Source organism: Oryctolagus cuniculus, chromosome 1 (assembly GCF_964237555.1).
Source record: "Oryctolagus cuniculus chromosome 1, mOryCun1.1, whole genome shotgun sequence".
Taxonomy (NCBI): Eukaryota; Metazoa; Chordata; class Mammalia; order Lagomorpha; family Leporidae; genus Oryctolagus; species Oryctolagus cuniculus.
The window spans coordinates 122,356,983-122,369,290 of NC_091432.1; the positions used below are offsets into that span (position 1 = coordinate 122,356,983).

Sequence of the window (12,308 nt, forward strand, 5' to 3'; positions counted from 1 at the left end):
GTGTGATGCCTTGTATCACCCAGGCTTGGAAGCCATTCAAGGCCAGTGCTGCCACTTTGCGCTGGTTGAGGACACTGTAAATTTTCCATCTGGGTTCAGGAAGGAGGGAAATAAACTCTTGCCTTTTAATGGGGAGAGAAAAAGATTAGAAATGTTGTGAAACACAGCTGTGCCCTGTGCAAAGGAATTTCGGTTAATACTGACTGGTGTTTCCCACCTTCTTCCTTATCCACTTTTCCATCAAATTTACCCGCTCTCTCCTTTCTCTCCTTGCCCTCTGGGGATGGAAGCGATGAGACAGAAATGGGCACATGGCTGGTAACTCTGGGTGGGAGAAGTAAAAGCTGGACCTGGCTTCAGCTTGATGCTTCAGATATGACCTGGAGTGATCCCAGGGAATCCCGCCCTGTGCACAGCCTGCTTGGTATCCAGAGCAGAGAAGACAGAGAGAGAGAGAGAGAGAGAGAGAGAGAGAGAGGGCTTTGCTCCCAAGAACCTTGTCTGCATTCTGTGTGCTCCCTGGCAGGCGAGTGAAGGGACTTGGTGTCATTATGCAAAGAATGTAATGAAAAGCCAAAGCTTGTGTGCTCCCTGTGGTGACCCTGGGTAACGGATACACCAGAGATTAGCTTTCCAGAACCCTCTTCTGGGAGCAGCTACGTGGACCCCGTGAGCGGGAGCAGCAGCAGGGAACTCGGTCTGGTTGCCTTTGGCATTCCTTTCTCCCGCCACCTCCAGCGCAGCTCATCAGCCACAGAGAGAACACTGTCCTTAAGTGATTCAGGGCAGAACACAAGGGGAAGGGGGTGCTGCACAGGCCCCAGTCCTGAGTCATCCCTGTGCTGGAAATAGAAACACGGCTCCAGTGTGAAGGCGACGCAGTCCTGGGGTCTCCCCTCCGCGACAGGGCCCGGGAGCCCCTTGAATCCTCACTGGGACTCCTGTCACACAGGGACACAGAGGACAATGCCGGAAGTTTCTTTCACGACTTCCTCAATAGAATGGGGAGCTCCTCAGGGCACCCGTCTGCTCTAGCAAGGCTGTTTGGAGACACAGTGGCTTGCTCATCATTCACATCAGCCAGGCCGCAATGTGGCAATGCTGTGACCACATCCCCCCCACCCAACTGACAGGCGCCCTGACAGTCACACTGGAGTAAACCTAAGGGACACAAGTGTGTTCTCGCCTGTGGACGGGTGTACAAAGAAGGGGTGGGTAGTACATAGATGTCACGGAGTCTAAAGTAAGTGACACTTTGTTATTAGTGAGCTCACACACAGACATGTGGCATTCTTCTGATACTGAGTGTGTGGTAGATCAACAGTGATATGGGGTGTGGGAGTATTTCAAAAAGTTCGTGGAAGAATTAAAAGGCAATTTTACTTTGGTGCAAAACATTTTTAAGTCAATGTCTAGGTTTCTTTTTGATAATAGATATTTCCATGAAGTTTTTGAAAATTCCTCATATGCGTGGACTTCAAAAAATCTTGCACCAAAATAAACATCTTCTAATTCAATTTTCCACAAACAACAAAGATAGAGATGGAGAGAGAGGTAGATAGAAATATATACAGAGATACATAGAGATAATCTCCCATCTGCTGGTTCACTCCCCAAATGCTCACTATATCTGGGGCTGGCCCAGTTCAAAGCCAGACCTTCATCCAGACCTTGAGTGTGGGTGGTAGGGACCCAACTACTTTAACTATCACCTGCTGCCCCCCAAGAGGTATATTAGCAGGTTGCTGGAATCGGGTGCAGAGCAGGGCATCCTAAACAGCATCCTTGCCATTGTGCCGAATGCCTATGTAAGTACCCTATAAAAGCAGTTGTTAATCACCTACTGTTTTCATTACCTTGGCAGCAGATACCTACCCTCTCATTTGTATGACTGTTAACAGAGCCTTATCTAGAGGCCTGGATTCAGAAACCAGAGAGATGGAGAAGGCAGAGCCTGCAAGGGAACAGTGATCATAGTTTGAAAGGAAGAATGGAAAGACAGATTAGCGATAAAGGCGCCAGCTCCGGAGCCCAAGGAATTCACATTGCAGAATCTATTATCACCAAGTCTGCTAACTTTGAATTTTAGTTAACAGATTGTTTTTAATTTTTTTAACCATGGAATTCAAGAATCCAAGTCTGTATTTCCAGTGGCTCCCGAACATGTGAGATGTAGTGAGAATTCAAGAAGCATCAGTTACAGAAATTAGTAGAATCATACCAATCATGCTCTTCCTTCTGCTTCAGCCAGAGCCAAGCTAAAGCATTCTCCAGCGGTTCCTGTTCAGAACGGTTGACGTGAGGGAGGGAAAGGGAATGGCAGGACCCAGACTGACCCAGAGGAAGCACAGGGTGACAGAAAGGGACCCAGAGGGACAGAGAGGCCCCTTCCTGAACAATGCCACGGCAAAGACAAAGTGCTGTCAGAGAAACAAAGTCTTTCCCAAAACGACCACAGAGCGAGCGAGGACAAACAGAAGCAGCCCGGGAACCGTCCGCCTTGCTCAGGGCGCACTGATGGGGCAGGAGGAAGACACCGTGAGGGCCCTTGACACTTTCCGAATAACCGCTTAATTTCCTTTCCTACATTTTCTTAAAATTGGAACACAAATAAGTGGCTTAAAAGTTATGGATGGTGTTCAGAGATTACCATCTGTGGGCAAGAAGTTACAGGAAGGTAGGATTTAGTTCTTTGCAGTCCAAACACCTCCTGCTTCTCTTTCCTCAAATACCTACTAATTCATTCCTCCAATAAACTCTGTTGTCTGATACAGTAGTCACTGTGCTGGGTGCTGGTGACAAGATAAGGAACACCCTTTCTTGTAGCCTTGCATTCTGATTCTCACAGCAGTTGACAAAAATTCCAAGCTGCAACTGTTGAATAAGAGTCCCTGAAGAAAGGTTCAGTGATCTCCCCGTTCATTCACTCATTCATTGTCTCACAGACTCATTCATTCAGAAATTTAGTACCTAGTAGTTATCAGGTGATAGTGTAGGCATTAGAAGAAGAGGCTTGAATGGGACATTGTTGTGTGATCTGAAGGCTCAAGTGTAATAAAGGAGAGAACAAGCAATGCTCATGGTCTCAGGGGCAGTGATGGCAACATGGCTGGCAGTGTGGTATGCAGTGGATGTAGTGCTACAGGGTGACTGTGGTTGTGTGATGTGGTCACATGGGGTGACTGTGGTAGTAGAGGAATCCTGGGCAGGAAATGATTCACTTTGCTTGAAGGAGTTGGGGAGGGTTTGTCCAAGCATGCGACATTGCGCCAGTCTTGTAGGACACAGTTGGCATCTAGGAGGGGTAGTGTGGGAGCTCAGTCAAGCTGGAGACAGCTTAAGAACAAAGGGGGAGTTGTGAGGGAGCGTCCAGGGGCTTTCCTGGAGCCACACGATAGAGTTTCCTATTCAAGGAGCCAGGGGCAGGACAGGCTCTGGGAAGAAGGCAGAGATCTCATTGGACCCATCAAGGCTGTGAGATCTGTCTCTCCTCTATGCATGTCTGCTTCCTGCCTCTCCCCTTCTGTAGACCAGACTTCCAGACCTCTCTATCCATGTGGAGGAGGAAGGCCCACCCGTGGCTACTGAGCTCACCCATCTTGAGGCAAGCAACCAACAGAAAATGGTTAGTTTACTTTAGACTTGATTCCACATTCTTGGAAGGAAAAGTTCTGACTGGCCCTCATGAGCCAGGATTTTCCAGACAAACAGAACCTAAAGGATATAGATAGGTAGGTAGATGAGTAGACAGATAGATGGGCAAACAGACAGACAGGCAAGAGATCCCTGAAAGCAGATGGCTCACGCAATTATGGAAGCAGAGATAGGCTGAACCAAGACTGCTCATTCCACGCACAAAGGCTGGAAAGCCAGGGAAGTCAGTGATGCAGCATCAGGTCAGAGCCCAAGGCTTGAGAATGCAGAGACACACTGCTGCAAGCCCCAGAACCCAGGGGCAGGAGAACCTGGAGTCTGATGCCCAAGGGCAGAAGCTGGGTGTCCCAGCTCCAGAAGAGAGAGGCAAATTCCTTTCTCTAAGAAACTGCTTTAACCCAATGCAGGGGCAGGAGATATCTCTAGGGCTGAACTCCCTCCCCACCCGTCTCTAGCCCAGTGGCTTCTAGACCATTTCTTGATATTGTCCTACATTTAAAGTGTTTCATGTTCTAGAACTTTAGGTACTGATTTAGATGTCTTACTTGTATTGTCTTTTATCTTTATTCAAGATCTGCCAGGTTAAGTGCTGTTACTGTCCTCATTTACAGACGAGGAAATGAAGTTCTAGATGTACATAAATTGCACTTGGCACCTAATAAGCAGCTGGTGGAGCTTGGGTTAGAGTTCAGATATCTCTGACTGAGATTGTACTCTCAGAATCACAAGACTTACCCTCAAAGAGCTTATAGTCTTAATGATAGGACAGAAAATTCACAAGAAGGTACTGATGAATGAGAGTAGAATAGTTACATCCCTTGTAGCAGATCACATTTCTTCACTGTGTAACTCAGCAAACTTTTTTACTTATCTTCATGTTCTCATGAATAATAAGTGTATTAATATCAGCCTTCATAAATTGCAATAGGATGAATAGGTTTGGCATGTAAAGTTAGGTTTTGCATTTATACGTGCCTTATTAATTGTCTTCTACTTCTGTTTTCTGTAATGATAGTACAGAGTATATGATACGTGATGTGATACAGGCACTTTCCCCACACTGGGTAGAAAGGAGAGTCCCCGCCAGGACACAGGCATCCCTTGTGGTACACCTCCCCTGAGTCCCTGGACCAGCAGGGGAGCATAGGAAGGAAACATTTCCGTGGGCAAATATTGGCCATGTGCTTTGTCTCAGAACTTGAGCTGACACCGTAAGGGTCCCCTTGCTGGAACTCTAGGAAGGAAACACCTTGGGGTACTGTTGTGACAGGACACTTCCCTCCTTGGAGCGAGGGAGTACACACCACCCCCGGGGTCTAGTACTCAGTGACTAAGGGACCAGGACATTCTCACCTACAGACCTGTGTTTTCCTATATTCAGCAAAGAAAAGGTGATTTTAAGAACCCACTTGGCAGGGCAGATGTTTTGCACCGTGGCTTGGACACTACGTGGGATACCCACATCCTATATCAGAGTGCCTTGGTTTTGTCCTGGCTCCAGTCCCAATTCCAGCTTCCTGCTGATGCACACCATGGGAGGCAGTAGATGATGGCTTGGGTATTTAGGTCCCTCCTATCCACATGGGAGACCTGGATTGAGTTCCTGGCTCCTGGTTTCAGCTTGGCCCAGCCCCATCTATTGTGGGCATTTGAGGAGTAAAACAGCAGATGGACAATCTCTGTTTCTGTCACACACACACACACTTTCTCTCTCCCTTTTCCTTTCAAATAGATTAATGAAAATTTTTTATACCTGACATAGCCAGTTCTGGGGTTCCTTTCATAGTGACATAGTTAGGGAAAGAAGAGATCCCAGAGCTGAGCCCTGGGCTAGGGAGTCCAAGCCTTCTGTCCTTCTCTCTTGGAAGTTATCTTTATGGAGCATGATCTAAAGCAGCACCAACTCAGTGAGTCTTTCCAAGAGTAACTTGTCTTCCCCGAATGAACTCACCAATGTCTAGTCAACAGGAGAAGCAAGGTTATGAGAGACAGAAGGAGATCAGCTGGTGGATTTTTATGCTGGGTCCTTTCTGCATCCAGTCTATCATCCCACAGGTAGACACTCGTCAACAACTCACTGGTGGAATGTTGTGGAACACCAGCAATGTGTTCATTTCTATAAAGAGCTTTAAGTACACTAAGAGTTGGAAGTTTGAACTTTAAAAGAGCCTAAGAGCTTTATAAGACACCTAAAATAGGAATAGCTATATATGTGTAACAGTGTGTAGCTGCGAGTGGGTAATTAAAACATCTGCCATCCCGATAGCTCCTCACCTGACGACAGCAGGGCCATGGGCCTGCAGCCACATCAGATTACCCCAGTGACCTCAGCAGGTCTGCAGCAGGGACGTGGTGATCAGCCACCATCAGCCAGTGCCCGCCCTTTCACTGGCCTTCTCCTGTTCTGCTCCTCTCTTCCTGGTTGATGCCTGCTACCCACAAAGCTGTTGGGAGAAGGCTCCTCACTGCCACTTCTCATCCTAAAACCCACAGTGTGCTTGCCAAGGGCCTGGTCTTACCTTTGAGTGGCAGGAGGTGTGCTATTTCTTTGCAAAGGCAGTGGGAATGTCTTCCTTAACTCTCATTTTGGGTCTCATATCAGCTTATTTGGGACCTCATCTCCCCAAATCTTTTATTCCCACTTAATCATCCTCACTTTCCTCCTGCTGCCCATGTTGAATTCCCCCATTCAGTCCAACCAGAAAACCCTTTTCTCTCATCTTCCAAAATCCTTTTCTCTACACTGTAATAGGAAATACAATGCCATTTGTCTATCAATGATTACCAACAGAAAGTGTGTGTGTGTACCCAAGCAGTCGTTAAGCAGGGAGAGTTTCATGGGTAAGAAGTTCTTCCATACCTTACAAAATGGCAAAGATTGTGCATCCATGTGAAAGGGCAAAGCAAGGATACTCACAGAAAAAGGACCAACAACATCGACCACAGAGCAGGTTATGTGAATGGGGCGTGTTTTGTGCAGCAGTGAAACTAATGAGACTTGGGCAGATGTCCTAGTAAGGGGAAGTCCTGTAACAGAAGGCAAGCTGGCTGAGTGAAGTGGAACTCTTGCAGAAGAGGTGGCTGAGAGTGGATTTGCTACAGTGTATCCCTCGCAGGCTCTGGAGGTTCTTGAGCAGGGTTGCGGTGGATTTGCAACTTTCAGGGTCTGAGCAGGGAGCGTGCAAGGTGGAATGAAAGAGGAGGACCATGGAAGCTTGTAGCAAGGAGGAAAGAGTCTGATACAGATACAAGCAGGAGGCACACGTGACTGGGTCCAGGGCCATTGGCTGGACGGAAGTGTGAGATGTTCCAGAGTGAATCCCGTGCTCTCTTCCTGAAGCATCCTATGTGTTCTTCATTGCCACCTCTTTGCTGTGGATCTTGATTTTGCCCTTGGAGTTGCCAATCCTGCTTTCTGGCCAGTCCTCTTTGGGATAAGGATGACGAGACCTTTGCCCTCCAGCAGAGTATTCCTACGCCAGTGCTGCCTCTCTGCTATTCCATCACCTTCTCTCCTCTAACCTAGAAGAAGGAGGTAGAAGAAATCACTTTACTGAAACTCCAAGATTTGTGTATAATTAACCAGAATGTAGCCATTCTCCACAGACAGCAGAGTGGATACCTGGCTCCTTAAATGTAACCTCTTCTTTTTTAAATGATTTTCTTTTTTTGAATGTATTGAAAGTCAGAGAGGGATGGAGGGAGGGAGGGAGGGAGGGGGAGAGAGAGAGAGAGAGAGAGAGAGAGAGAGAGAGAGATTTTTCATACACTGGTTCATTCTCCATGTGCGTGTAATAGACAGGATTGAGCCAGAAGCCAGGAGCCAGGAACCCTATCTGGTTCTAAAATGTGGATAGCAGGGGTCCAGACACTTGAGTCATCATCTGTTACCTTCCCAGGCACATTAGCAGGAAGCTGCTTTGGAAGCAAAGCAGCCAGTACTTGAACCAGCACTGTTATGGGGTGCAGGCGTCTTCAAGTGGTGGCTGAACCCTCTGCACCACAATACTTGGCCTGTAATCTCTTCTTGTAGCACAACAAGTCTTCAACTTTATCTCCAAAGGACACTTGTGGGTCCCAGGTCTTAAAGTGTCCTCTTCCCCTAGTGTGGAGCCCAAAGAATTTAAGGGGCTGAGGATCAGCCTTCTGCAAGGTCACAGCATCACCCTCTGCCACTTGCATCCATAATATTTTGTGTCCAACTTAACAGTTTGAAATTTGTTTGAGATACTGAGCCAGGGCTCAGCCCTAACCAAAATGTAGAGTGGACAAAATAACCAAAAGACGAATGGCTCTGAGAAGCATGGCTTTTCTTTGAGCATTACACAAAGGCAACAGGTGGGAAATGAAGAAAGATCCCAGAAGATTTAAAGGTGTGACTCAAGGGCTATCGACTTAGCTCAGGGAAGTGCGCCTTTTAATGCCATGTGGGCAGCTCAGCTTTGGATGCACGCCTGGAGGCATCCATAACCAACCAGAGCCGAATTCCTGGAGTGTGATCCAGTCCTTCTCCCCTGAGCCCAGCCACAAGCCGCCACAGAAAAGCCGTTCTCCTTGAAGCACGGCTGTCCTATAGGGTGGAGGGTGGCCGTGGAGAGGGGCCGAGAGCTAGCTGATAGAACAGATCGCACTTGTGCAACCAAGTTTTTCTATTGGAGGAGACATTGAAGCCAGGAATGTGAATTGCACAAGGAAGGTAGACACATCCCAGGTTTGAGCGATGCTGTTCACTTATTATTGTGTTAGGCAAAGGCAGTGTCTTCCTTCCCCAGCGTCGCACCCCCCAGGCCAGGGCAATAGCAACAGACAGCTGTATGCTCATGGCTTGGAATCTGCATGTCCAGGTTAGGGGTCAGGCAGCACTTGCTTCCTGGAGGCCTCTGTCCCTGGCTTGCTGATAACCATCCCTCCCTGAGTCTCCACACAGCTGCCCTGCTGGACACACAACCCTGATGTCTCCGTGTGTATCCCAGCTTCTTCTGTTACAACACCAGTCAGACTGGATTAGGGCCCACCCTCGTGGCCAGATTTCAATCTGCTCATGTCTTTAAAAGCCCTAACTCCAGCTAGGTCATGCTCTGAGGTGCCAGGGGTGAGGACTTCATCCTATAAATTTGGAGGGGCTGGCATGTAACAGACAGCCTGGGAGATCTTAGCCTGAATGTCGGGGGTCATCGCAGCTGATACTCATTGAGTGTCGCTATGAACTGGAGATGGTTCTAAGCACTTTTCTTACATTGCGCCACCTCTTCTTCACAAATATGTGTGCCATAGTTGTAGGGAATACAGATCACTACCCTCTTTTCTGAAATTGGTAAATTTAACTTGGTGTAATTATGTGACCATGATGAACCCTGCACTGCAGCCCGTGACCTTGAACTGCTGTAATTTAATGTGTTTTGGGATAAGGGGAGACTCTTACCATGGTGCCTTGATTGGTGGAAGATTTCTGGAAAGCACAACACTTCCTTTCTCAGCCTGTGGTCTCCAGGAGTCACACCTGAGTCAGGCGATGGGCTGGCACCTGAGGGAGGACCCCAGAGCCTCTCCCAGGGGGTTTTTCCTGACAACCAAACACCCAACACACACACACTCGAGTCTCCTCTGCTTTGGCAGGGGGAGTCATCAGAATTAAGATCTGTGAACTGCACTGGCACATCGTGGAGAGCTCACTGGCAAAGTGCCAAGCACTTCCTCTAAGCCAGGCACCTGCTGTAGATCTTCTCGTTTAATCTATCGTCAACTGTGAAAATGTTTTTCTTATTCCTGTTTACAGATAAGGAAACTGAAATTGACCTGGCCACAGCGCTGAGCCCCACCCTTGCCTGTGTGGCCGTCAGCGACACACTTACCCTCTCTAGGCGGCTCTCTCTGGCCTCACCTAGGAAATAAATGCTCTTCCTCATTTCCTCTCCATGCTTGGCAGCTCCACACAGCCAAGAACAGGCATTTCTGCTCAGGTCTGAAGAATTTAGCGTTCAGTGGCTGGCTTGGTGGTGCAGTAGGTTGACCTGCATCTTGTGGTGCCCACATCCCAAATCAGAGTGCTAGCTCAAGTCCCAGCTACTCCACTTCCAATACAGCTTCCTGCTAAGGCACCTAGGAAGACAGCAGATGATGACCTAAGTGCTTGGGCCCCTACCACTGATGTGGAAGATGAGGATGAAGTTCTTGGCTTTGGCCTGATCCAGCCCTGGCTGTTGTGGCCATCTGGGGGAGTGTGCCAGCAAATGGAAGATTTCTCTCTCTCTCTCTCCCTCTCTCTCTCTCTGTCTCCCCCCCCACACACGTGCACTTTGCTTTTCAAATAGATAAATAAGTAAATAAATGTTTGTTTTAAAAAGTTCAGCAAGCCCCACCCCAACACTACTGCAACCCACCTCACTTACCCACAGTTCTTGAGGCTTTCTCATACCCAGTTCCTTTCTGAAGATCCCAGCCCACAGATCCAACAAACAAACAAACCACTTCCATGGGTCCCCTATCCTTGCTCCACTGCCCAAACTCCTTCTTCCCCTAGGGACCTACAAAGATCCCACCAAGTTTGCATAAGGTTAAACCTGCCCCAGGAGTGTGAGTCAATCAACCATTGGTACAGTTGGGACTTCCGGGCAAGCTGTCCCAGGGCAGCCCTGGGCCACCCTGCCAGCTCAAAGCAAGAGTGCCACTTGCCTGGGTGAAGAGTGACATGGGCTCTCTGTCTCTTCTCGGGCTCTGCAGGAGGCTCTGTCGGTGGTGAGCGACGACCAGTCCCTCTTCGACTCAGCGTACGGAGCAGCAGCCCATCTCCCCAAGGCCGACATGACTGCCTCGGGGAGTCCTGACTACGGGCAGCCCCACAAAATCAACCCCCTCCCGCCGCAGCAGGAGTGGATCAACCAGCCGGTGAGGGTCAGCGTCAAGCGGGAGTATGACCACATGAATGGGTCCAGGTAAGCCCGCCAGGCTCCTGTGGGGCTAGGGGACAGGCAGCTCAGGCTTGCCTGCTCTCCAGGGGTCCAAGTCAGGCAGATCTGCACCCAGTGGCTGCTGGCACCTCAGCAGATGGGAGTCTGGTGCCGGGCCAGGGAGCTGCATCAGTCCTTAGGGAGTTGAAGCGAGCGAGGGCTGCAGAACTGGAGGCTGGCGGAGGAACAGGGCGGGGAGCCCTGTTCTCTGGGTTCCTGCAGCCCTCAAGCGCAGGCCCACGTGCAGCTCCTCTTGGGGAGTAAGACACTCTTCTCGGTCCTTCTAAAGACACGTAACCTCTGGAGTAGTCTCAGTAGGGCAGAGGTGACCCGGTTACAGTAGAAGTGAAAATCTGGCAAGAGAAGTGGGCACAGAGAAGGGTCCCTGTTCCAGCACGGAGACACTGCATGCACCTGGGAAGTGTGCGTGGAGGAGGAAGGATCTGGGGCAGAAATGGGGAGAGGAGAGGGCAGGAAAGGCGACAGCTCAGGGGCAAGGGAGAGCCCAGCCGTATAGGCAGGCAACCTGCATTTCAGGGCCTGCGCTGCCCTCTCTCTGAAGCAGGGCTGGAATATTCACTTTTTTTCCAGGCTCGTTAACTCAGCTGCTGCAGGGACACGGGCTGGGAGAGCCTCTAGGACTCAGACAGCCCTTGATGGTGACAGTGCTCCTCAGGAGGTTTGCAGGTCTGCACAGCAGAAAGCCCAAGCTTCATGTCTGACTTGATAATTCCCGTGGATTTTCAAGTAATCTGCAGGGCCTTCGTAAGGCACAGGGAGATAGAAATGAAAGGGAAGAGAAGGCCCTGAATAGCAAGCTAAGAGAATGCACCATTCATCTCACAGGCAGAGACCGACTGTGGGACGCGGGACGTGACACCGAAGCCCCTCAGAGCTGTGATTGACGGCTAGTGGGCTGGCAACGGTGCGCTCAGTGGGTGGCAGAGTCAGGAAGATAAACTTAGAAGGGAGTGCAATATCCCAGACAAGAAATAATGAAGTTCTAAACCACGCTGATGGAAACTGTAGAAGTTAGCTCTATAGGACGTGTCACGTGGAGAGAGATTGCCAACAGAGCTTAGGTGAACAAATATTGACAGGAGGTGTAGACAAGAAGAGAGAATCAAAGGTGACAGAAGCTTGGGTGTTTTGCAGAAGGTCGGTGCCATTGGCAGCCGCTGGAAGTTGGGGAGAGGAAAGCTTTGGGGAGCGGAACGTGTGTTCCCTTCGCAAGTCCTTGGGAGCCATCAGCGGGACACCAGATAAACGTATCTGTGGGGCCTTAGGAAATGATGCTCGGTTCATCGTTGGGGAGGGGGTGGCATTTAGCTCTGAGCATCTTCTCTAAGGAGTTTTAGCTGGGCAAGCGGGTGAGTCAGGGAGGACCCAGGTCTAGAGAGAAGGGAGAGGAGGGGCTGGGAGGGCGAGGGCCCCGAGCAGCCGCTCTCAGACCTGCCCGTGGGAACTCCCAGCCCTACCACATTTCAGCCCCTCTAAGCAGAACCAGCCACTGGGATCGCAGCCACCTTCCCAGACTTAGCAAGGCTTAGCGTTTCCAAGCCAGGGCCCCTCAGATGGGTTTCTCATCATCAGGCCGATGCTGTAGTTCCTCACGGTTGCAGGGCATGCTTTGGGCAACCTTTCTCCACATCGTCTCACCCTCCCCACCTCCGTCCTAGGAGGCAGACGTAGTGATTCTTCATGGAA

General features: G+C 49.6%; 1 protein-coding gene across 13 annotated transcripts in view; it reads left to right on the forward strand.

The window, feature by feature from the left end:
- FLI1 (Fli-1 proto-oncogene, ETS transcription factor) overlaps positions 1-12,308 on the forward strand; it is a 142,840-nt gene that overhangs the window by 68,179 nt on the left and 62,353 nt on the right. For 12 of the 13 annotated variants that reach the window (XM_051847967.2, XM_051847958.2, XM_070048312.1 and 9 more), the window contains one exon: positions 10,375-10,586. The exons of the other annotated variant lie outside the window; for it this stretch is intronic. In XM_051847967.2, the coding sequence (XP_051703927.1) occupies positions 10,375-10,586 (212 nt within the window). The remainder of the gene's footprint in view (positions 1-10,374; positions 10,587-12,308) is intronic. 13 annotated transcript variants of the gene reach the window in all.